The 24969-nt window shown below is 40.4% G+C and overlaps 1 protein-coding gene across 3 annotated transcripts in view; it reads right to left on the reverse strand.

Annotated features, from left to right (window-relative positions):
- scara5 (scavenger receptor class A, member 5 (putative)) overlaps positions 1-24969 on the reverse strand; it is a 103824-nt gene that overhangs the window by 10690 nt on the left and 68165 nt on the right. For all 3 annotated transcript variants that reach the window (XM_039782578.1, XM_039782579.1, XM_039782580.1), the window contains 2 exons: positions 21668-21733; positions 37-225 (listed from right to left, as the gene is read on the reverse strand). In XM_039782578.1, coding sequence (XP_039638512.1) covers positions 37-225; positions 21668-21733 — 255 coding nt within the window. The remainder of the gene's footprint in view (positions 1-36; positions 226-21667; positions 21734-24969) is intronic.

Below are 24969 nucleotides of genomic sequence, written 5' to 3' on the forward strand. Positions count from 1 at the left end.
TTTAACAAGTGTGTGTGTGTGTCGACCATCTCATACCCTGTCCAAAGCGTCCGGTCTTATGGACGTCAGCAGCTCCTCGGTATCCAAGCATCCTACACACCACGTCTCCATCCTTCTTGTCCCAGACGTCGTCACACACCGTCCCCCAGCGGCGTTCATGGAAAACCTCCACACGACCTTCATGAGGACCTGACCCGTTCACCAGCCGCACCAGGGTCTCCTCAACTGCAACACACACAAGCATCCCTTAATAACAGTGTTTTAATTTAATTAATGTGTTTTCGGAGTCTCCGTGCAATAAAATGTTTTGCAGCAAACAGCATCATGTTCTATAATGTGCAGAAATATTGAGTCTTTATTATTCATTCCATCACGACTACATTAAAAGAACACACGACTCTCTTTTATCCGCTGCTTGTTGGCATGGATTTGAACTCACACTGTGCAGATTATTTCCATTGTGAGTGTTTATGAGTTTAATGAAGCCCTGTAAATCAAACTGATATAAAAACAAACGGAGATGAATAGGTTGTTTTCAGCTGCAACGGAAACCACAGAAATAGTCTTTGATTCAAAAAGAAAAAAAGAAATAAAATGAATCTTGAGTGCGGAACTTTTTCTCTCTTCCTCTTATGTGAACCCCCTTGTAAAAGTTTGAGGTTACACAAATTTGGGATTGATGTTCCGTCCAAAAGTAATTTTTCAGCGATTAATGACCATCAGCTGAGCATAAGACCTATAGCCTCGTGAAATTGACAGCGTACAGGTTGACGGATTTTGAAATTCACAACTTCCTTCTTTGATGCATACATGCATCTGTACACATTTATCCAGTCACCTTGTTGGACAAAACTCCAGGAAGTTGGTCCCGGTAACAAAATAGTCATCCATGACTTGTTGTTTTGCTTTTTGTATGGGTTCAACAAACCAAATATAACAAGGTTCAAGAATACCTGGTTGTAATAAAAATGTAGATAAAAAAACAATTTAACACTAAAATATAATAACTTATACTAACTCTAGAACCTGAAAATAAACTCAGTTTTCCGTTTGAGCCAATGTGCTGGATTCAGGATTGGAGTGCCTTGCTCAATAACTTACCTGCATTACACTCACAATGAAGTATGTGTGTGTGTGTGTGTGTGTGTGTGTGTGTGTGTGTGTGTGTGTGTGTGTGTGTGTGTGTTTGTATCAGTAGAGGCTTCATGGATCCACAGTACATCTTGTATTCATGAAACTATGCAGCAGCTGTACTCGTATAATTGACTTGATTTATCACCTTTCAGAGCGAGAATGAGAAACAGAGGTAAACACACACACACACACACACACACACACACACACACACACACACACACACACACACACACACACACACACACACACACACACACACACACACACACACACACACACACACACACACACACACACACACACAACAACGCTACACTACTGTTGACAAAAGTGCTGGACAGTAGAGCTGGACACATTATCCAGATAGGATATTAGTCTCATCAGACCATCATAAATTTCAACTGTGTACCATTTAACTCTCATTAGACATTCATGTAATTTGCACTCACTAGCCCATCATAATTTAATACTTACCATAACATTATATCTGCTGCACATATTTGTATCATATTCTTGCTGAAACCCAGCAAATTAAAACCAGAAATTAAGATGTACTTTCAACCTTGTTGCTCCTTTTTTGCTCTAAAGAGTGCTACAAAAGCACATACTTAGTTTTCAACAAGGAATGAGTTATTGAATACGCAATTACCTGAAACAGATGCTGAAACTATTTGTTCACTCCTCAAATACAAAACAGTCCTTTTTTGAATTCCTATGAAGTTGGGTTACAATTGGAAGACTCTGCTGGCATGAAGATGAAGAAGTATCACAGTAATTAATACGTCTAATAACTACTTTTTTGAACAGGATATGTTACTTTTAAATGTCCTTAAATGAACCACCAGACAAAAATCTTTTCCTGGGAATGTTGCCACAGACACCCAGTTCATAATACTGCAAATACAAGGGCTTTCATTCTTGGGTCATAGGCAAAATCACCATTGTGCTAAATTATGTAAACGCTAACGTAGTGATATTTCCAGGGGCAAGGTCAGGTAACTGTTAACCTCATTGTTTTTAGCATAATACTACATATGTAGCCATCAAGTGCACATTTGGGTCCCCTTGCACAGGAATCTTCTGTTTAAATAAAGTCCATTGGAAACATTAAAACGTCAACTGGAAACTATTCTATTTTCAAACCTCGGTTTAAATTCAAGGACCCGTTGTTTAACGTTGTGTAAAGCAACTCTATGTAACTTTTAGCCCTACAGGTTGTCTCATACAGCTACAGCTACAGCTAAAAGTTACACAGTGTTGCTTTAAATTCTTTTTTTACAGTGCACTATATATCACTCTACTTGGAATAAATCTTCCTTCACCATGCATCTGTTTGTGTTGTAGTGCACTGCAGTCTGTTTTATTTATATTTCACGAACTGTCAGCTGGTGTAAAAGGCAGAGACGGTACGCACGTAACGGTATGTGGACTAGCAAGGTAGAGAGTGACTGAAGAGAAAAGAGTGCCTGGCGGCATTAAAACAAAGGAGTAAATCTGAGAAATAAAACGTTTTCGCCGATTTATCACTCGAAATGCAACTGTAGCAAGCATCTCACTGTCGCTAACGTTATCCATATTCATATTTAGAAACAACAAATAATTTATCCAGCTACAAAAAGCCGGAAAGTCGAAAGATAGACAGAAGTACAAAGAGTCGATGGCTATGAAGATGATACACTGTCCCGTCTCGTCTCATTGGTGTCTTTCTTTGGTCTGAACTTGCTACTGCACACACAGCGAGTGATACAGAGTGAAATTGTAAGGTGTTGTTAATGACTTTTACTTGCTTAACTTTAGCAACGTTTTTGAGGTAAAGATAAAGGGATATTTTAGCTGGCTATGGTAAACAATAGTCTAGCTAGAGTGAATGAGTGAAATACAAGAAATAACTAACCTCTCCAGTTCTCTATTCATTGCCATTAATATAGCATGCTATCTCTATAGTATTAAAAACAATATCAGTCCCCACAGAATGTTGTCATTGAAAACTAAATTTCATAGTGTCCCTGTTAATGTTATTGTACTGTCATATCCTTCAATTTATTGAGCAGATGGATACTGGAAGATATTTTGAGAGAGAGGGAGAAAGAGAGGGAGAGAGAGAGAGAGAGAGAGAGAGAGAGAGAGAGAGAAGCAGGAGTTTGGCAGGGCAGCTGATTCTGAAGTTGCTTGATTGAGGTCAGTAATGTCAGTGGTCTGCAGCAATGGTTCTCAAAGTGTGGTCCAGGGACCCCCAGGGGTCTTTGAGGAGGTTCTCCAGCAAAATGTGAAATAACTTATTTTCACTATAATGCCATCCATAATTAACACAATCTTTCATAGATTAATATATAGACTCATTCATGGACTTTCTGTAATAAAACATCTAAAAGCAAAAATCCTATCAGATGGGGACCCTTGGACAAAATCTAATCAAATGGGGGTCCGTGGTTTAGTTTCTGTCAGTTTAGGGGTCCTTGATGTCAACAAGTTTGAGAACCACTGGTCTACAGGGCTAAAAAAATGTGGGGTGTTTTGTTTTCTTCTAACAACAGGCATTTGTTGGCAGGTCTAGGCACTAAGGCATAGCCTAAACTAAATTATTTTATTTTTATTATATATGCTATATTCTGACCAACTTAACTTTCTGCATTCATTTGCTGTAATAAATTAAACAACTGTGTAGATGTTGTAGGCTAGGCTATACATGAGCATACATACATACATACATACATACACAGTATATTACATACATATCAGTCCCTCCAGGAATTTGCGATGTCGCGATCACAACAATTCACGTGATTTCAACCAATCACCGTGAATTTGGTGCGACTTGCAATTTTGACCAATTGCAGAATCTTCACGGAAATTATTACCAATAACCAGAGTTTCCCGCAACTTCAACCAATCACAGCAGTCCCACGCCAGACTTAGTGTCAGTATGTGACTCTGACACGCGCGCGCGCGCACGCACACACACAAACACACACGGTGGATGCAGGAAAAACCGGAGATGAGACATACACGATGACCTAAATGATAAGTTAAAGTCCAATTAGTACTTTATCAAACCGTATGAATGTGTGACCCATACCAGGCCAGGATAGGATAATTAACTAACAATGTAAAGATCAACAAGCCACTGACACATATGTTCAAATTTGATTCATTCAATAATTTTTTTCTTCTTAAATCCACCAGCCGTTTTTATATTATACCAACATTTGCAGCATCCTGAGCCTTTTTAGTAAGGTTACTAGGCATTTTCAGTCTCTCGCAACTTCATTGCAACAAAAATACCAAAGACATCGCAACTTTTATCGCAATTTTTTACAAAAGCTGCCACAAAATCAGGCATTTTGGGAGTTGACATGACACTGATTCAACTACTCTACCATGCAGTAACAGTAATTAGTGTAATTAAATAGTCTTATTTTGACCTGCAACTTATCTAATAGAGAGGAATTAGGTATGGTATTAGTTTATCACACATTTACACGAGCAGATGGATAGCATTTAAGTCATAGCCTACAGAATAACTCAGCAGGAGCACAGTCTGGCCTAAGTACATTCCCCCCATGCAGCTTTGATGTATCTAAAAGCTAACATTAGAATAATGTTTGTAAGTAAGATGTTGCAACGGAAAGTTTTGCATAGCCTGGGGGTTAAGCCCCCCCTCCCCCTGTCTTTCATTCCTAGTGACGTCCCTGTACGAGAGCAGAAAGCTTAACAGGCGTAGCATCAGTAGCTAAGGGCAGCACATTGTTTGGTGAAAACGTTTTCTGGGGTGATCCACCCTGGTTTCCAAACCGTCTCATAACATATCAACCACAAATTTAATTTTGGATAAATATATATATATATATATATAAATTCAGCTGTTAAAAGAAAAATGAGCCTTAAAAAGCTGAATTCAACTAATAACTAAGACCTTAAGTTTCATAGTTAATGAGTTTTTCCTGAGTCAAAAAGCCTGTGAACAATAACACGCATGAGAGAAAAAAGTAAGCAATCAAAACAAATACAACTTTAAGCAATAAGTCAAGAGTCATGGTGTTTTACTGTCTGCACAGTCCGACAGCTCTCAGGTTGGACAGCCAACAAAGTGGTTCACTATAAACTCACTAATTTGGACAAAAGACTTGTACCATTCCTGTTCATGAAATATAATGACTGTTTTTGTCCAGGGAAAACTAGACGACCGAGCTCCAAGTGTTGGCGCTTGTCCAAGTGGTTCAAGCCTACGAGGCCAAAGGGGGGGCCCTACAGCACTAAACTGTCAATACCTGAAGAAGGCCAGAACATAGAGCGATCGCACATTACTAATGTCTATCTGGCAGGCAGGAAGGGTCTGGACTGGGCAGGGCTGAATGGCTTCAGGACAACAGTTAACCAGCTCCATCTGTTCAGAACATTTTCTTAAATCTCAAATGTTATTGTGTGTTTTCTTCTATTGACTCTTGCATTGTCTTTTCGTTCGGTTTGGCACAATTTGTTTTCTTCTAATTTGATTTTCTTGGACAGCGTACATGCACACTCAAAATCTGGCGAAACATACAAGCGAATGAGAGTTTGGGAAATATGCTTTTTCTCTTTCTTGCTGAAATTAGAAGAAATGATTGATACCACCCTCATATCTGTTTGGTAAATATAAGGATTCAGCCAGCAACTGTATAGCTTAGCTTAGCATAAAGACTGGAGGCAGGGGGGAAAAAACTAGCCTGGCTCTGTCCAATGGTGACAAAATGAGCTCACTAAAATTAACCTCATGAAAGGGTCAAACTGGATGTGATTCTGCAGATAGAATTGTAAAATAAAAGTAAAAGACTGACTCACTCTCACCGTTTTAAAGTGTTCTCAGCATGGGGATTTCTGCATGTGTGTTTGCTTAACTGTGTGTGCGTGAAACAAATGAATAAAATTTGTTTAAACTACACTGTGTGGGAGCTGGGTTGTTCTGTTCCAGCACATAATTGAATTCAGCAAATAAAAATTAAACATAAATAATAAAAACTGAGTTTGCAGGGGGTATTTCAACAGACATGAGAACTGAAGAGTAGAAAGTAAATATATATTGCTTGAGGAAGACCTGTGTTCAGGCGCCTGCAATATCTTTGTTTACATTGAAGGTTCAGCTGAACTTAACGCCTGCAGCATGAGTTTAAATACACCTTCAGGAAGACAGGAACTTCAGAGAGTTGGGACGGAACGACACAATAACACACTGTGGTTAAACTGTACTGCCTGCCTAAATTCTTTCCTCAATTGAATGTTCATTAGATGCTCCTGTGTAATTCATCAAGGTCTCCACCGTAGCTTCTTCACGTATGTCAAATGAGTTATGCTGCTCCTGAGTTTTTCCTTAAAGGAACACGGCAAATTATTGGGACTTTAGCTTATTCACCGTAACCCCCAGAGTTACATACCCTTCTCATCTCCGTGCGTGTTGTAACTCTATCCGATGGCCCCACCGCTAGCTTAGCTTAGCACAGTTCCTGGAGGTAACCGGTTCCAACTAGCCTACTGCTCCGAGTAAGTGACAAAATAACGCCAACATTTTCCTATTTACATGTTGTAATTTGTATAGTCACAGCGTGTACAAATAAAAAGGTCACATGAGACACAGCCATCTTCTAACCGTATACAAACTCTTCTCAGAAAGGTGAAGCACTGCTATTTCTGCTACTTGGGCAGAGTGATATGCCTGCAGCACCTGAGAAGCCCCGAGCAGAGAGTAGCAATGCTTCGCCTTTCTGAGAATATAGTTCCCAGTTTATATACGGTTAGAAGACGGCGGTGTCTCAGGAAAATTGGCGTTATTTTGTCACTTATTCAGAGCAGTAGGCTAGATGGAGCCGGTTACCTCCAGGATCTGTGCTAAGCTAAGCTAGCGGTGGGGCCGTCGGACAGAGTTACAACACACACGGAGATGAGAAGGGTATGTATGGACTTATCTAACTCTGGGGGTTTACCGTGAATAAGCTAAATTCCCAATAAGTCAGCGTGTTCCTTGAACAACACTTTTTAGCTTGGTTTCACATAAACATAAAAGCATGATGAAGTACGAAGCTGAAATCATTTATATTTGGATCCCTGTAGCTGCACAGGTCCACTGTAAAAACAACCTGTCACACGTTAAACCCACAACACTTAAAGTCGGACTCTCGAGATCAAACTGTCAGCTCTAAAGAATAGTGATGTGTGTATGTGGTTGTGTGTGTGTGCATCGCTTCCAATCTCTCTTGTAATATGTCAACTGCCAAGTGAAAATTACACAAAATGACCCCAAAATGAATAATTTGGTGTTTTGTTACAAGATACATACACATGGGGATATGTCTCCCAGGAATTATAACAGTCAAATTGTTGGACTTTATCCTCAACTAATGTTGAACATATTTCATGTTTTTAGCCTAAAAATCAAACCCAAGTGATACAGTACATTTTATGATATTTACATCCGTAGAACACGTCTTTTGCCGGTGCCATCTTTCCGGACCCACCTTGAAAACTGTACATGTGCCGTGTAAGAACGAAAAGCGTGACAGAAGCAGCAATGGTAAGTAAGGGAGCAGGATTTTGCAATACTGGTTTGCAGACAATATGTAGCTTATCTGTGTATATACTTGTTGTGCTATGTTATGCTACTGCATTTACTGTACATAAATACAGAGACAAACGTCAGAGAAATCTGAAACATGGATTTTGCACAAAGAACTTGAGACAATGATCAACAATATACATGGATGAAATATGCGCTTTTGCAAATTCACATGCAAGTTAATTACAGTAAAGAGACCATCTCCCAAAAGCAGTTTCTTTCTCTTTCTTCTTCTCTTTCCATTTGTTTTTGTCCAATCTATTTACTTTCCTTTACGTGTGTTTCTGGTAAGTTAAGAGACTTCACTGTTAATTAAAAGAACATCAATCCAGATAAAATAGAAGAAAAGTGTTCACTCTCTCTCTAAATCTCACAAATGACTACAATCTGGGATCCATTTACTTCTTTTTTTTTATACTCAGAAATACTCTTTTTTTGTGCTGTTAAAGCATTCAAAAGGATTCTTTCAGTGACATAACGTCCTGTATGGCAGGTTGATTTTGTGTCAATACCCAACATATGTGGACTAATGCGCACTTTTCACACAGACTAAACTTCAGCGGTCTTGGGTCACTCGTTCTGGTGCTCGTTCAGGTAAGTGATCATATGCTCTGTATGCTTTGAAGTGTAAAAAGATCCGAGTCATGCATCAAACGATAAGTCTGCCACATGAGGTGTGTGACAAGAAAAGTGCCCGACGCTGTGATGCGATATTTCTGACAGCCAAAAACATGTGTTCTCAGTCTGCCTGTCCTCCTCTGAAACCCTGAAGTCTGTCTTGTAAATGATGTGAGTCTTTGTCCTTTAACGGGCAGAAACAGCATTCAGATGGTCGAGTGCTCAAGTCTATTGGATGTGAGCACCACCACATCTCTCATCACATGGAGAACAACCATCATGATGTAGCAAAGAAAGAAAAACAATAAATGAAATGTGTGTGGTTTTGGAGGTCATTAATGGTTTTTTTTTTCTACCTGAACTCAGATTGGTGGTTTTGTACGAGGTTTCAGCTTACCCTCACAGGACATATGTACATGTATAATGGGTTTTTAAGTCCTTTTGATGTACACTAAGCCATGTGGTTCTTCATCGTGTGTCAGAAACCGTGAGATTACTCGGAAAAGAAAAGCAGATCTGGTGTGACAGAGATATATGAGGCCCAAAAAGTAATCAGCTCGTAAATCTTTGTCCTTATATTGCCAACTGTCACAGCAGTGTTTCTTTACTGTGACTGTGCAGCCGTTAGCAGTAGATTATTTACATAACTTACCTGCGTAGTTGTATTTGATGATGCTCGTGTAATTAGCTTTTTCAGACACTTTTTGTGAAAACAAAGTTGTTTTAAGGTCATTCATTTTCTTCTCCACAGAGATCATTAAAGTGACTTTAGGTTTAAAAGCAACATTAATGTGAGTGATGCCGTGTGAGGCTTTAATGTCACAAATGAAATGAATCTTGGAAATAAGTGTGATTATTAAATGTTCATCCAGTGCCGACAGGAAGCTGTGAATAGTCTGGAAAAAATGGAGCAAAAGCTTCAAATTTTGTAGCTTTATTACTCCGAATAAATTTTTCAAAGTGTGCATTAGATTTCTGTGACTGTGAGCATCGCTGAATCACAGTTTATCAAAGCAGCATAAAAATAAAAGACTTTTCTATAGTTGTTCATGTAAAAAGGGTTTAATGTGAGAAGATGATAGTGGAAAAAAGATAAAACTGGAATTGAAACAGGAGTTTATTACCAGACTAATTAGTGGGAATATTACGGAAACGGTAAGTGGTTCTAACGTGGTTTTCCCGCAATAAAGTCTATAAAACACTTAATTTCAGTGTTGAATCTTTCAGCAGACTGTGTTCCCTTTACTGCTGTACCACACTGGATTAACTGACTCTGTACTGGTCTGCCTGCATGCATGCATCTCTCAAAGCAGCACATTAAGGGAGTCTGTTAGAAAAATTATGCTTAGAATGGTTTTGCTTCAGTTTCTTTGTTAAGCCATTTGCATCCGAACTGCTGTTTTAGTATTTCTGTTTTCAGTATTTCTGTCTTTGATGTGTTAATCATGAAAGCTGAGTGACCTTGCAAAGAGCGCAGGATGTATCCCTGAGGGCAGAACGCATAATGTGGAGGAGATGCCGGGCCTGACCAGAGATAAGAAGAAAGCTACTGATTGCATGAATCGAATAACTAACTTGACTCCCAACTCCTTTAAAAAGACACTGTTTTGAACAATCTTCAGTCATTTTCTGTACTTATGCTGAAGTGCTGTAAACTGACTCTACTTGTTGCAAGTAAACAAACTTTTAAGAGAACTCCAGTGATTTTGTCCATTCTTTGATAAATAATTATCCTAACAGAGTCACTCAACCAAACAAGAGACTTGGGATTTCTTACAGTAGGGGTTCTCAACTGGTCTTACCCCGTGACCCAAATTTTCCCTATGGTCATTAAGTGGCGACCCACTTTTATAGAATTTAAACCAAGCAAATTTATTTTTCAAAAATAGCCTTTGACAACACATGTACGTCATCTTTTTGAAACATAAGTACACATATACAGTATACATGTGCAAAGTGCATTTCAGAGCACATTGATAATAAACTGAGGACGACCATGACAACTGCATGGATTAAAACTGCACAAAATAAATAAGGCCACACAATTAGATATTTACCTTATATGCATATCTCTGCATTCAGAGAACATTAGTAAGAAACTGTGGAGGACCACGACAAATGCATGTATAAAATATTGAAAACTGAATAAAATATGAAAACTGAACTAATTATATAAGAAAAGGCCCACAAAACAAGATGTTTTCACCTAACCTGTCATTTCTGTCCATTTTTATGTAAGAATGTAAGAAAATCCACGTATTAAATACTCATATTTGCGCTTCGCCACCTTATCTCCAACATAAAGCTGTTCTGCAGCAATGGAGGTTGATCAAGCTTTGAAAGTTGGTGCTACCAATTCCCACAGGTGTTCCAACTTGTCTGGATTACTTACAACCCCCTCTGTTTGTATAAAAGTATTGTTGGAACACACTGTGGTACCATACCCTCGTGAGCATTATTTGAACAGTACTGTACTGCAGAAAGTAGTGTGCTGCTATAAAAATGGCGGGAAAAAGGCAATTAACAATGGAAGAGAGACAGACCATCATAACACTTAAGAATGTTGGTCTTTCCTAAATAACAGTATAATAACAAAAGATAGGCCGAGAGTCTAAACAATTACAATTGAACAGACATAGACTGTGGGACTATTAAATTAAAAACAAAATAAAAAATAGTCTACGAAACTATTAGCACGTTTCCTGACTATTAAGAGACGGTCTGCGAGTCCGTTCCGGGTTTTGACAAAGGTTTGCCGAAGAAAATAACTTAGCCTTGTTGTGACGATCACATTGAAAAATAAATAACAGTAATTTCTTATACTGCACTGTAACTTTTATTCGCGTATTTTATTTCTCAGTTCTTTAAATTCTTATACTGCACTGTAAATTTTATTCTTGTCTTTTAATGTTTTTAAATTGTTTTAAATTGTTTTCTAACTGCTCTTTAATGTTTTATGTAAAGCACTTTGAATTGCCCTGTTGCTGAAATGTGCTATGCAAATAAAGCTGCATTGCCTTGCCTTGCCTACAGAGAAATTGCAAAGAAAGTCAAGGTGTCAGTGAGTACAGTATTCTTCACCATCAAAAGGCACTTAGAAACTGGGGGAAACTCTGACAGGAAGAGGTCACAACAGAATCAGAAGACAAGTTTCTGAGAGTCAACAGCTTGCGTGATAGGCGGCTCACAGGACAACAGCCTCAAGCACAGCTTAATAGTGGTCGTAATACGCATGTCTCAGTTTCAACTGTAAAGAGAAGACTTCGAGCTGCAGGTTTGATAGGTCAAGTTGCAGCAAGAAAGCCATTGCTAAGACATCAGAATAAGAAAAAGAGGCTTGCCTGGGCCAAGAAACATCGTCAATGGACTACTGAAGACTGAAAGAAGGTGCTATGGACTGATGAATCAAAATTTGAAATCTTCGGTTCATCACGCAGGATTTTTGTATGCCGTCGAGTAGGCGAAAGGCTGGTTCCTCAGTGTGTGACATTAACTTTCAAACATGGAGGAGGAAGCATGATGGTCTGGGGCTGTTTTGCTGGATCCACGGTCGGTGATTTGTACAGAGTGAAAGGCACCCTGAACCAAAACGGCTACCACAGCATTTTGCAGCGCCATGCAGTACCCTCTGGTATGCCCCTAGTTGGTCAGGGGTTCATCCTACAGCAAGATAATGACCCAAAACATAAGTCCAAGCTATGCCAGAACTACCTTAGCAAAAAGTAACAAGATGGTAAGCTTAAAAACATGGAGTGGCCAGCACAGTGACCAGACTTAAACCTCATTGAGCTGGTTTGGGATGAACTGGACAGAAAAGGGAAAGCAAAGCAACCTACAAGTGCCACACATTTATGGGAACTTCTGCAACAGAGTTGGGAAGAACTTTCTGAAGAATATTTGATTTCCATTGTAGAAAGAACGCCACCAGTGTGTTCAGCTGTTATATCTGCCAAAGGGGGCTACTTTGATGAATCAAAAATTTAGAATACATTTTGGTTTATAAATTGATTCCATGATTTCTTTTTTAACTTAAATTGTTCATTTGTTCTATTCTTTAATTTCAGAGTACAATAAGACATTGAACTGCATGAATTTCAATAAAAACCTCGAAAAATTGGGGTGTTCTAAAACTTTTGATATATATTTATTTATATAAACTTTATATATATATATATATATATATATATATATATATATATATATATATATATATCATGTATAGCATGTATAGCATGTTAGTTAGCAATAATTTGCCTGTGCTTATGTTATCTCCTTACATATACCTACACTCTCCGTCTCTGTAAGATTGGGAATGATTGAGATTTCTCTCGGCACAGCTACCAGAAGACTTACAACTTTCAGACACGTTGCTCACGTCACATTTACGTTGTCTCCGTCAGTTGGAGACTGCGCAGTAAAGCAAGGGATCACTGGAAAAGTGCTTCTAATAGCCTTCACTGGTCTCCGTCCAGAGCAACGGGATCTATTGGTCCATTATATATATGTCAATGATTCCAGTGACTCAATCAGAATCATTCTTCATTCTTAACACACTCAAGTTTATGTTACCATGGCAATGGTTTTGATTTTGTAGTGTTGACATTTAAAAACAAGTCAATTCCAGTGATTCAATCAGAATCATTCTTAATACACTCTTCAGCCTGAACACGTACTGTTCATTTGTGCTTGTTGAATTAACTGTTTGAGTACTCTCCAGTCTATTGTTAGAAATCGTTGGAAATTTGTCATTGTCACTTTGACAACAACCTACAACCTGACGACGATACCAACCTACCAATGGAGTTCGTCGAAGGAAGCAGAGGCATCTACAGACCCATCAGGGTGTTGTTCGACACAACCATATATGAGCGCGCTTTGCAACTTTGCTGGCATATGAAGTCTTACAAGACCAATATTGCATTGGTGATTGAACTTTTGAGGCTTCAGCCGGAAAGTAGTATCCCATCTAAGGTGACTGTTGAAGATATGACAGACCTGCTGGTAGAGCAAAGCAAAGCTACAGTGAGAGTGCAGCTCTGGGAGTTTGAATTGGAGGACTTTGATGAGGAAGATGCCAAGCCTCTTCTCATGCTGGTTTGGGAGGTAATCAACAGCATGAAAATGAGAGACATTGAGTTTGAAGCCAGAAGGCTACTTAAGTCGCCAGAAGACATCCCTCCTTGTTTTCAACATCCAAAGCTTGTTAATTTGGCTCAGGAGTACGGCAGGAGCCTGACACAGCAGCTGCAGCCCCCAGCTCCAAACTGCTTGGCCCAAGAGATGTGGTGATGGAGGTGCTTCCAAAAGTCTTGCAGGGCTTCTGGTTACCTCCTCCAAGCACCTTCCTCAACATGCCCTCCCAGCAGCTCAGTGAAATGGCTGTTGGTATGACAAAGTTTGTTTTGGACCGGGTCTCCACTGCTTTGTCCACTGTGCACCATTGGGTCAACTTCTCCCGGTCCATCAGAGACAGCATGGTCCTGTCTATCCAGGAAATGGTTAGGCAGATGTACCCTCAAGACGTCCTGAAGAGAGGGCTTAACTGCTTTGCAGCAGAGGTGCTGAACACTATTGTTGATGCTGCAGTGAAAGAGGTCCTTGTGCTGTTTCAGCCTCAGACTGATACTCATGTGCCTGCAAATTCAAGCACCAAAAACAATTGCACCCAGCACACCCAGGCGGGAGATTAGAATGAGGAGCCTGGTCTGGAGGAAGATGTTGAACCAATCCAAGATCCAGAATCTTCTGTTTTGTCTTCTCCTCCCACTCCTCTGACTCCCAATGCTGAACCTGCTGCATCATCTGCCTCTATACCCCGCCTAGAAGCTGACTCTGCTGTGGTTCCAGCTCTGCCATCTTTTGTTCTCCCTACTGATGAACCTCTTGCCATCACTGTCATTCAGGATGGTTTGACAATCAGCCAGATTGAACCAGCGGAGCGGTTTACCCCAGAGACAGATGTTGCCGAGGTGTCATCACCACCACTTCCTCTGACCCCTGCCACTGAACATCCAGTCATGACATCAGTCCTGGATAGTAACAATGTGAATGAAAAGACCACCAGAAAACCTGACTCTTCTGTCTTGTCTCCTCCACACACTTCTCTGACTCGTTCTAAATCTTCTGCAAACATTGACTTGGATGAATCAGAGGATTCTTCCTCTGCGCCCAGCCTAAAAGCTCCTGTGGCTACAGCTCATCCACCCCTTCCTTCCTCCTCCTGCTGAACCCACAGTGACTACATCAGCCCTTAATAGTGAGGACTTGAGTGAGATGACCAGAGAACCAGACTCTGTTGTGGCTTCAGCTCCAACACCTACTGTGACCCGTGCTGATGAATCTCCTATCATCACTGTTGTCCAGGATGGTTTGACAATCAGCCAGATTGAACCAGCTGAGCAGCCTGCACCAAAGGCCGACTTTGCTAAGAGGACATCTCCACCACTTCCCATGACTCCCCCTGCTGAAACCCCAGTCATTACTTTAGTCCTGAATGGTGAGGATGTGATCAAGGAGCTCAGCAGAGAGCCAGTCTCAGCTGTGACTGCGGCTCTACAGGCTCTTTCAATCACCCACGATGCAGGGCAGGATGACTTGACAATCAGCCAGGTTAAGGTTGAAAAGAAGAGTGGAGTCCAGCGCTTCTTCAGTTGGTTCAGGAAAACACTATGCTGCTGTTGCCAGCCTGAAGACACAGACTGAGGGCCAGATGTACTATCGCAAGGGGAAAGTGGGAGTTTCCCATAAAGAGATGGCAGGGGAAGCATAAAGTGCGCCTGTGATGCCCTTCGGTGTCATTTAAGTGTTAACTTGTGCTTCCTGTTTGCAGGTTACTGATTAGCTCAGCTGGGTCTGGTGTGCCTCTTAAGCTGCAGTATCCTCTGTCTCTTCTTGCTGGTTATTTGGTTAGGTTGTCCTAGGTTTGCTTTTTGCTGAGTTTACATTTTACACCGACACACGCACCTTTTTCACTCATGCACACCCTACACCACTGTCGCTACTGATTACCATAACCCATTCTGTATATAGTTAATTTGGTCTAATTTGTCTCAATTTGGTAAAGTATTGTTTAGACATTTAACATGGTATTGTCTCCCTCTTAGTTATGACCACCTGAGCCAGGTCATGAAAAGTGGGTGCTCGTTAAATTAAGTTAGATTAGTAGTGGTGTGTTTAGTCTTAATTGGTTGGTCCAGCTAAAGGTTGAATTTTGCTGTGCTTCGCAGGGTTTGTTTTTCTTTGTTGGGAGACGTGTTTTGCTGGAAGCCTTTGTTTGTGAGGTGATTTGTCTGTGGTTAATTCAGAGAATGACTGTTACTGTCTGTTGCCCTGTGGACAGAAGTTTCTCCGTCAGGTTGTAGGGTTTCTATCAGTGTGGTAGGAAAGTGGCTAGAGCGATTGTCTCGGGGGCACATCTGCTGCAGCTGGAGGGTCGCCAATTTTTGGTTGCTCTTTCGGGCTGCCGGGCTAATATCATTGAATGCATATAATGGTTATTATTGCAGTCAATGCCGTGTATAACTACCCACCGCAAGTACCACACAAAGCCTAGGGTTGAGCTTTAGCTAACTTTTGGCTAGGCAGTTAGGGGGAAATTCTCTGTCGTTGGGCTGACAATTGCTAAAGTGCGACTGTGATGGTTGATGTATAGTTTTCTGTATTGTCCTTTGTGATGATGGCTTCAATGTCTGATTTTTTTTTGAGGCGCCCACAGTAGATTTTGTAAATGGTTATAAAAAGGATCAGTTGTTGGAGATAGATGATCATTATGACATTGCTGTTGCAGGGAAATGTCGTAAGGATAAGATTAAAAGGAGAGTTTTGATGTCTTTATTTGAATGTGGTGTGTTAAATAAAACTGAGACTGAGTCTGTGCCCATGTCCGTATCTGTTTCAACAGGGTGCAGGCAGCAAGTTTAACTTTTGAGCAGCAGAAGGAGCTGTTAGCTTTGCACTTTGAGCAGGAGACGCATAGCAGGCATTTTGAGAGCGAGGAAAAGTTGGAGTTGGAGAAACTTCAGCAGGCAGAAAAGCTTGAATTGGAGAAAATGCATCAGGAAACCGAGAGGAGGAAGTTGGACTTGGAGCAGTCTAGGTTGGAGTTAATAAGGGAGGGCAAGCTTGTTCCTGGGGGTTCTGGGGGTCATGATGATGCCTCCATGGGCTCTGCACTGGGTGGTTTGGATATTGTTGCCAACTTGCGTTTAGTGCCGCAGTTTAATGAACAGGACCCTGATTCTTTTTTCACTCTCTTCGAACACGTTGCCAATGCAAAAAAAAAGAAGAAAAAAAGGCCAGATTCAGACAGGGTACTGATGCTTCAGTGTGTCCTCCCTGGTCGGGCCAAGGAGGCCTATTCGGCTATATGTGGTGAGGATGGCTTGGATTATACGACTGTGAAAGCAGCGGTCTTGAAGTCATACGAGTTGGTTCCTGAAGTTTATCGTCACAAGTTCAGAAACTGGGTAAAGGGGGATACGCAGACCAATGTAGAGTTTGTCCGTGATTTGACTTGCCATTTTAAACATTGATGTTCCGCTACCAAGGTGAGTTCTTTTCTGGGTCTTTGTGAGCTTATCATATTGGAGCAGTTTAAAGATGCCATCCTTCAATCTGTTTTCTATATATGTAAATGAGCAGAAGCCCACCACCGCACTGAAGGCAGCAGAGTTAGCGGATGACTTTGTGTTGACGCATAAGAACAGTTTTGGTGAAGTACGCTCTATGGGAGATTGGAAAGGTAATGTTGGTGGCAGTATGAATCCGCGCAGTGGCGTGGAGTTTGCAAAGCCAGGCCTCTCGCGTAAGCCTGCTTGGACAGCGCGACAAGAGGGCAGTACGATATGCAACTACTGCCGTGATGAGGGTCATTGGAAAGACCAGTGCCTGCTATTAAATATATATATATATATATATATATATATATATATATATATATATATATATATAATATTTGCCTTTTCATGCTCCAGCTATGCTTCAGTCTCAGAAAAGCCTGTTTGTATGGCCTCTAGTGTGGGCTCGGGTGAGTCCAGTGGGTAAGTTGAAATGTACAGTTCAGGGTTATTTCCTTCATGAAGAGCTGCTGTGAAGGAAATGGTTGCCCTGGGGTGACAGGTTTGTTGGGGACCCAATTGTTCAGGTGGTGGTGCCCACCAAACTGCATGATGTGGTTTTGAAAGTGGGACATCTTGTGGTGCGTAAAATGTGCCACTGTATTTTACAGTATTGTTTTTGGCCTCAGTTGAAACGGAATGTTGCTACTTACATCAGAGCGCGTAACGTTTTTCAGCTCACCGGGAGGCCGTACTTCGACCTGCTCCTTTGGTCGGGCCGGGTTGGGTGCCTCTCCGTACGCTGTGGCAGACATTTTCTTCAGAGGCAAGTGGGCTAATTGTCTATGCTAACCTTGGGGTTTCCATCAGTGCCCCATTCTGTTTTGCTCTCTCTCTTCCTCTGAATTTGCTTCAGGATCCAGTTGCTGAGGTGTGACAAGGGTGGCAAGACAGTGCAGGTTTTGGGGAGGTTCCCTCTTGCTGGATAGGCCTATGGTAGAATTATTGCAGGACGCCCTGTCATGTGCCCCAGTTGGTAAATGGAGGAGGGAGGGAGGAGACGTGATGCCCTTCGGTGTCATTTAATTGTTTTTGCTGTCTACATTGAGGAGGTGTGTCTTAACTTGTGCCTCCTGTTTGCAGGTTACTAATTAGAGTAACTCAGCTCAGCTGGGTCTGGTGTGCTGAGGCCAGTTATACCCTGTTTACACGTACATGCTTTTTTTGACAATCGGAGACATTTCCCTTTGTTTGTGACCTTCATTTACACGCAAACGGAAAATTCGCCTCTGAAAACGATTCTTTCTAAAAACTCCAGAGTGGAGATTTGGGAAAACTTCATTTGCACGTTTGCAAGTAAACTGAGACAAACAGAGGTTTGGGCAGGAAGTGAGGAAGAGAAGAGAGAGGAAGTGATTCGTTGCTGTTGTTGCTATTTTCTGATTGGCCAATGTGGGCTTGAGCTTCTCGTTACACTGGCACCTACAGGTTTGGCATGCTCTTGCCAGCATTGACGGCATATGTACACGAGTACGTGGAAACGAACACTCAGAAAACTGACAGCTGTGCACGATATTATTTTTAAAAACGGAGAGGTTGAAATGTCCGTTTATGAAAGTGTAAACGTAGCATTAAGCTGCAGTATCCTCGGTCTCTTCTCTCTGCTCTGGCTGTACTCACAGGTACACCAAGGTTTGGTTATGTTTGGTTAGGTTGTCCTAGGTTTGCTTTTTGCTGAGTTTACACTTTACAACACACACACGCACCTATTTCACTCAGGCACACCCTACACCACTGACGCTACTGATTTCCACATCCCATTCTGTATATAGTTAATTTGGTCTAATTTTGTTCAATTTGGTTTAATAAAGTATTATTTAAACATTTAACATGGTGTTGTCTCCCTCTTTGTTATGACCACCTGAGCCAGGTCATGACAGCGCCTAATTATGTATTTTGCGGTATGTACAAAAACCACCCATGACAGGTGTAATCGAATCTCCGACTCAGCGTTCACATCCCATTCCAGCAGCTGTTAAACTCCTCGCTACATTACAAATATCGGCATCAGGATCATTTCAAACAGTCATAGCATCAGCAGTGGGAATATCGCAGTCTGCACTCAGCCGTATCATAGCACCAGTATTTAACGCTTTGCTACAGCGCACTAGTCAATACATACATTTCCCCACCACTAATGCCGAAATAACACGCATCAAGCTGTTACCTCATAAGCAAGCAGATAAACTTTGTTATTGCTAAATCTTTGTTTTGACTGACTTGGTGGCTGATCCATGATAGAAAGAGAGAAGGAGGCCCATTCAATTGCGCTTTTAAATGCGCACAATTTACGGTATAGTTTGGTAAATCCGACATAAGCTTATGAATCACAAAAAATCTATGTAAGGATATACAAACAGCCAGCAATAATAACAGACGTAATAAATGAGCACTTTGAAGTGCAGAGAAATTATTAAGGTGACAAAGTGTTTACTACTACATCCACAAAGAATAAACAAAGGAATGCATCAGAACAATCAAAGTACAATACTCTTGAGTTACTAAGAAACTTTCTAATTATAAATGTATATTCTAATGATTGAGGGTAAGGTACTTAAGGTATTTTCTTTTACTGGGGACATTAGTCCTATTAAATGTGCAAAGTTGACCAAACGTGAGATAAAACTGCACTTCAAATGTTGACTAATAATAAAAAGGTGAAAGGGGAGAGTATAATTAATGGTTTATAGGATAGTACTATACTATAACTATATTTATACAGTGCTTCAAGCGCATTATGCATTATTAGTATGTTTTTATAATGCATTATAGACATGGGTGTCGCAGAAATTGTTACCAATATGGTATATATTTTATAAAATCTGGGTCCACCAAGTATTTCTCATTTTTCTGTGATAAATCTGTTGTTCTAAAGCAATGTTGAAAGTAAAAAAAAAAAAACAGTATATGTCGCGGTTATAAGGACTAATATTTATAATCTGATTGAATCAGATTATAAGTGTGTGCGTGCGTGCGTGCGTGCGTGCGTGCGTGCGTGTGTGCGTGCGTGGTTCGCATGAAAAGGTTTTCTGTTCTATGGTCGACAGGTGCTAAATAATAAAAGCACCAAGAACAAGTGAGAGAGAGAAAATACAAGACAGAAAGTACACGAATGGAAGAGGAGAGGCAAGAATAGAAGAGTGGTGGAGGAAGAGAAGAAAAACATGGGAGAAGGAAACACAGGAAGGAAGAGGGCAAGACTTAGGAAGAGAAAAGTGCAGCTTGTTCAACTCTGAAACTAAACATCACTTCCTCCTCTGAATGTCCTTCCTTTGTTTAGGTTATCTCTCCTTCACTCTTCATACCTCCTCCCTGCTACTGTTGGAGATCAGTGCCAAGCAATAGAGCTCTTCTGATTATGGAAGAGAGCGCAGGTTTGGAGACAGGGAGGGAAAAGCAGCGCTGTAGGGCATGACTGATGCTTTGTTGGTATTGTGTGTCTTGTGTATGAATAAAAACCAAGGCCTGTAAAATATTTCTGTTCAAATCCTATATCTTCATATTTTAGCCCTTGAAATTACTTCAGTTTTACAGCCTGAAAATCACATTATCTGGGATCAATATTTGGACATTTATTCATAGGCAGCCCAAACTTTGTAGGGTGGAAGACAAACATGTCAATATGACTGAACCATTACAAGTTTGTACGGCATGTCCTAGATTTGGAAAAAAAGTGTGAAAAGACTGAAATTAAGGGTAGCATAAACTTTGAGCAAAATCTAAGAGGGTGCACAAACTGTTTTCCTGTATTTTGACCCAGAATGACCCAGCTGTCATTTGGCTCAGACCCCCCCACTCAGTGCTCCTCTCCATAGCTGTCTTGCTGTACGTTACGTTAGGAACCATGAAGAGAAGGTAATAATTATCAGGGTTAGTGAAGTGAACCTGTCGAGTGATTTTGTTTGGGGTAATTGTTTTTACATTGACTCAGGCAGGTTAGATAGCAAGCAAAGTCTACATTTTGAAAAATAAAACTTGTTTTGCTTAAATATCTGATCCTTCTGCTATTACAAACACTGTTACTGGCTGTTTATAGCATTATGTCTTTTAATGTGACAAAAACACTTAACAATAATTTTGACTATGTATTGGTATATATTTTACCGTGGTGTAAGGTGCTGGAAAAAGCTTTAAAATGGACCTTGAAAGTGCTTGAAAAGTGCTTGAATTTGACCTTGGAAAAGGTGTACGAACCCTGTTATTAGTTCAAACTGGTGGAATAATATTGTTAACCAGAACAGACTCTTCATGAGCAGCTGAGGCGAGTACTGTCTTCACCATAAAAACAACAGCACGGGTCCAGTCTTCACATTTTTGAAACAAAAGGTATATGTTTACCTGACAAGGACCACTTGCGGTGCAAAAATCGGACTATTGTCCTTCAGAAACAAAAAGGCAGGAGTTGCGTGACGTTATACCGTCGCAAATCCTCTTAGCAAGGAGGTGCGGGTGGTGAAATGTGTGATATAGATACAGGCAACTATACCTTAAAACTGTTCCTTTAACCAAGCTATTAACCATGGCGCTGGCAAATTAATACTTTTTGTAACCATCATTTTGGAAGGCATAGACAAATATGTCATCCTGCCGATAGCGGTTCACGGTGAGAAAACACTGGTAAGCTGTTTTTGAAGGCCATTTCAATGTTGTGGGCTGAATGCGGTCACTTATTTCTTCACACTCTCATGCTATTAATCAATACATCAGCTCTTACCGGTTTTCTCTCCTTTGTCTCCTCGATCCCCCTTCTCCCCCTTCAACCCTCTTTCTCCTCTGTCACCTGAGGACAAACCAGAAAAACAAAGTGAAAATCAAACTTTACATGAGCAGAAATAAAATCTGAACCTTTTTCACTTATTCCCTTATGTTGCTGGTTTTGTATTGTTTATTTGTGCTTTAATGCTGTTCAATTGTTCTGTTGCTGTCTGTCATTTCTGTGTTCCTTTAATTGTAAAGTGCACTGAGACCATATTTAATGGTGATTTTACACTTTAAATAACATTTGATTGATTGACTGGTGAAACATAACTCTTACTCAATCTTAGACAAATATTAAACTTTACTCCGTAGACTATTTCCAGACTCCTCACAATCTCATTGGACTTGTGGGAGCACGTTTTCTTGTATTATGCTTCAATTTCATGTGTGACACCTTGTTTCTGGTTTATGCTATTTCATAATTTGTTGTTTGTTTTACTTTATTTAGGCCTAATCTTAAATTGTTTATGTATTTACACATTGTCCAGGGTCCATATTGGATTGAATCTATGTCTTTTGTTTTGGTTATCTTTTTGGTTCATGAATATTTGGACAAGTGTGTAATGTTTATGTTATCTATCTATGACAGAATCAAATCAAATAATCATTTTTTTTTTGTGGCATTTAGGCCTTTATTTTTGATAGGACAGCTTAGACTTGAAAGGGGAGAGAGAGGGGTAATGACATCCAGCAAAGGGCCACAGGTCGGACCTGAACACGTGGTCTCTGCGTCGAGGACTGAGCCTCTGTATACGGGTGCACACTCTACCATGTGAGCTAACCAGGCACCCTCACATAATCATTCTCAAGAACACACTTACAATTTCTTAATAGTAGTATCAACATTAGAATATCAAAGTCAAACATGACCAAAATGTGAGTTTTTCAGTGATTTCACTCAGATGTTGTTCTTATTTAAGTAGAAAAAAACCTCTATAACACCAACAGATTTCACTGCAGGTTTTAGTAATTACACTAATAATATCCCATTTTTAATGAAAGACCAACAATAGTAGACCTATTCATCAACCCGACACTCACAACCCAAACATATCCTTATGTGTAGAGTCTACAGTGACAACCACAACATAGCACACAACGGGGCAGAAATGTGAAATAACCCACAAGAGCAGCTCGGCCATCGACAGGTTTAGTTTTATAACCTTTCCTCTCAGTCACACCCATTTCCTCTCCTTTGTATTTCTTTGTATATTTTTAGCAAAAAGCCTCAAAAATATTCGTCCCTTTAATCTTGCCTTGTGATATAGGCATAAAATGTGAAAAATTAGAGGATAGCCACCCTGCCTCCGGTGCTTAATTTACCTCTAAAAGTTGTGGTTGAATGTTGTTTTTGTGAATGAGGTCGAAGAGAGGAAGCAGAAAGAAAGAAGTATTGAAAATAGATTGTTTTTTTGGACTGGAATAAAAGGTACCAGTGTCAAGGTATTCTTTACAGTGCAGATCATTGCATGTTGGAAAAGTTAATACAAAGCAAAACCGCTCAATTAATGTGAGAAAAAAAAAGTCCCCTAATTTGTGGTTTCTGCAAAACTACGGTACATTTACGCACGACAATTCCCTCCAATCAGCAGCTTGGATACGACTTTTTCTCATTTGTTTTCGTTTCAAAATATGATTCTATTCCAAACCCTGGGGAATAAAGTCAGTTTCAGCGCCATTTGTTGCTAATTTCTTAGCCATGAGGTTTGAAACCACAAGTCTGTTTTTGCCATGAAGCTATAAGAGGATCAACTTTAAGTCTGCATTTATCCCACCTTTAATTTGACTTTTTATTTCACATCCAAGACCACAGGGGCAGCTGCCAGCCGAGGTGGCACCCTGTCCCGCTTACCATGTGTTACTGTATGTGTGTGTGTTGCTGTCTGGGTAGTGTATTTAACACCACGCCCTGCCTGTGACGAGCCTCAGCTGTCAGTGTCACCTCCATCTTGACCACATCCTTAACAACTAAATAACACTGCAAGAAAACCCCAAACACACTGGTAAGCTACTGCTGAACCTCAAGAGACAGCAATGCACTTACAATTGCACATTGTTGCAAGCTTGTAGCCTTGAATGGCAGCAATGAGTAAATGTGTGAAGTTTAGGCACTTAAAGCTTCACTAATTAACAGTTTAAGCCACGTTAGCGACTGTATGGATGGGAAAGTTGGTCTGTCAGTCCACCAAGTTTGTTCGGACTGAAATATCTCAACAACTATTGTGTCTCTGCGTTTCCATTCAATTTTGTACAGGCATTCATTCATGGTACCCAGAGGATGGATCCTAATGACTCAAAGGATCCCCTTAGACTTTTTCCTCTAGCACCACCAGCATGGCAAAATTTAAACTTGTCTATAATATCATACATAACTGCAACGAATGAAGACAATCCCATCAGCTTCAGTTGTATTTTGTGTTTAGTGCTAATTAGCATTGTTAATTAGTATTTTAGCATTGTCATTGTGGTTATATTAGCATACTGATGTTAGCATTTAGCTCAAAGCACCGCTGTACCTATGCCTAACATGGCGGTGGACACTTTGTCTTGTTTGTATTAACAATAAATCAAATTACTTTGTTTATTCTGAAAATGGGAGCCAGCAGTGACAAAACCAAGTAGCGACAATCACCAAACTCTGCAGCTCTTTTGAGCTTTTTACCCTTTCATTTTTTTGGTCATTGTTTTGGTTTTACAGCTGGTAAACTAACTGTATTTTTTAGTCTCAGCCCTCAAATCAGTTTCATTTCCAGCAGGCAGCTGTTTACAGTAAAAAAGCTCTGATAAACCCACTGTACACTTAACAAAGTTAGCGACTGGTTAACACAGTGGAGCATTTAGCATCTACTGACCCAAATGTTTTTTTGATCAGTTGGTGGAGACCTAGTCTCGCATTGCCAGACCCTCCTCCACAGCGCTGTGGAGCAGGGTCTGGCAAGTCCACACAGCATTCCCGGGATGGGAAAGAAACGCTGGGTTTATTGGCATTTCTTTAAACCAATCACAATCGTCTTGGGCGGCGCTAAGCGCCGTACGGAGCAACAGCACATCTGCAAAATAGCCTCGGGAACATGGGTTCCACCAAAACAAGGTTGTTTTAGTCGTGCAACAGAAAACTCAGATTAGACAGATAGCTAGCTAGATTTCTCAATTTTCCCTGCAACGATCTGAGAAAAGGTTAACTATAGTCCTCATAAATCGACCAGAGTTTAAAATGCCAACACAAAGAAAGCCCAAGGTAACGGCTATCCGACCTAA

Source organism: Perca fluviatilis, chromosome 18, assembly GCF_010015445.1.
Source record: "Perca fluviatilis chromosome 18, GENO_Pfluv_1.0, whole genome shotgun sequence".
Taxonomy (NCBI): Eukaryota; Metazoa; Chordata; class Actinopteri; order Perciformes; family Percidae; genus Perca; species Perca fluviatilis.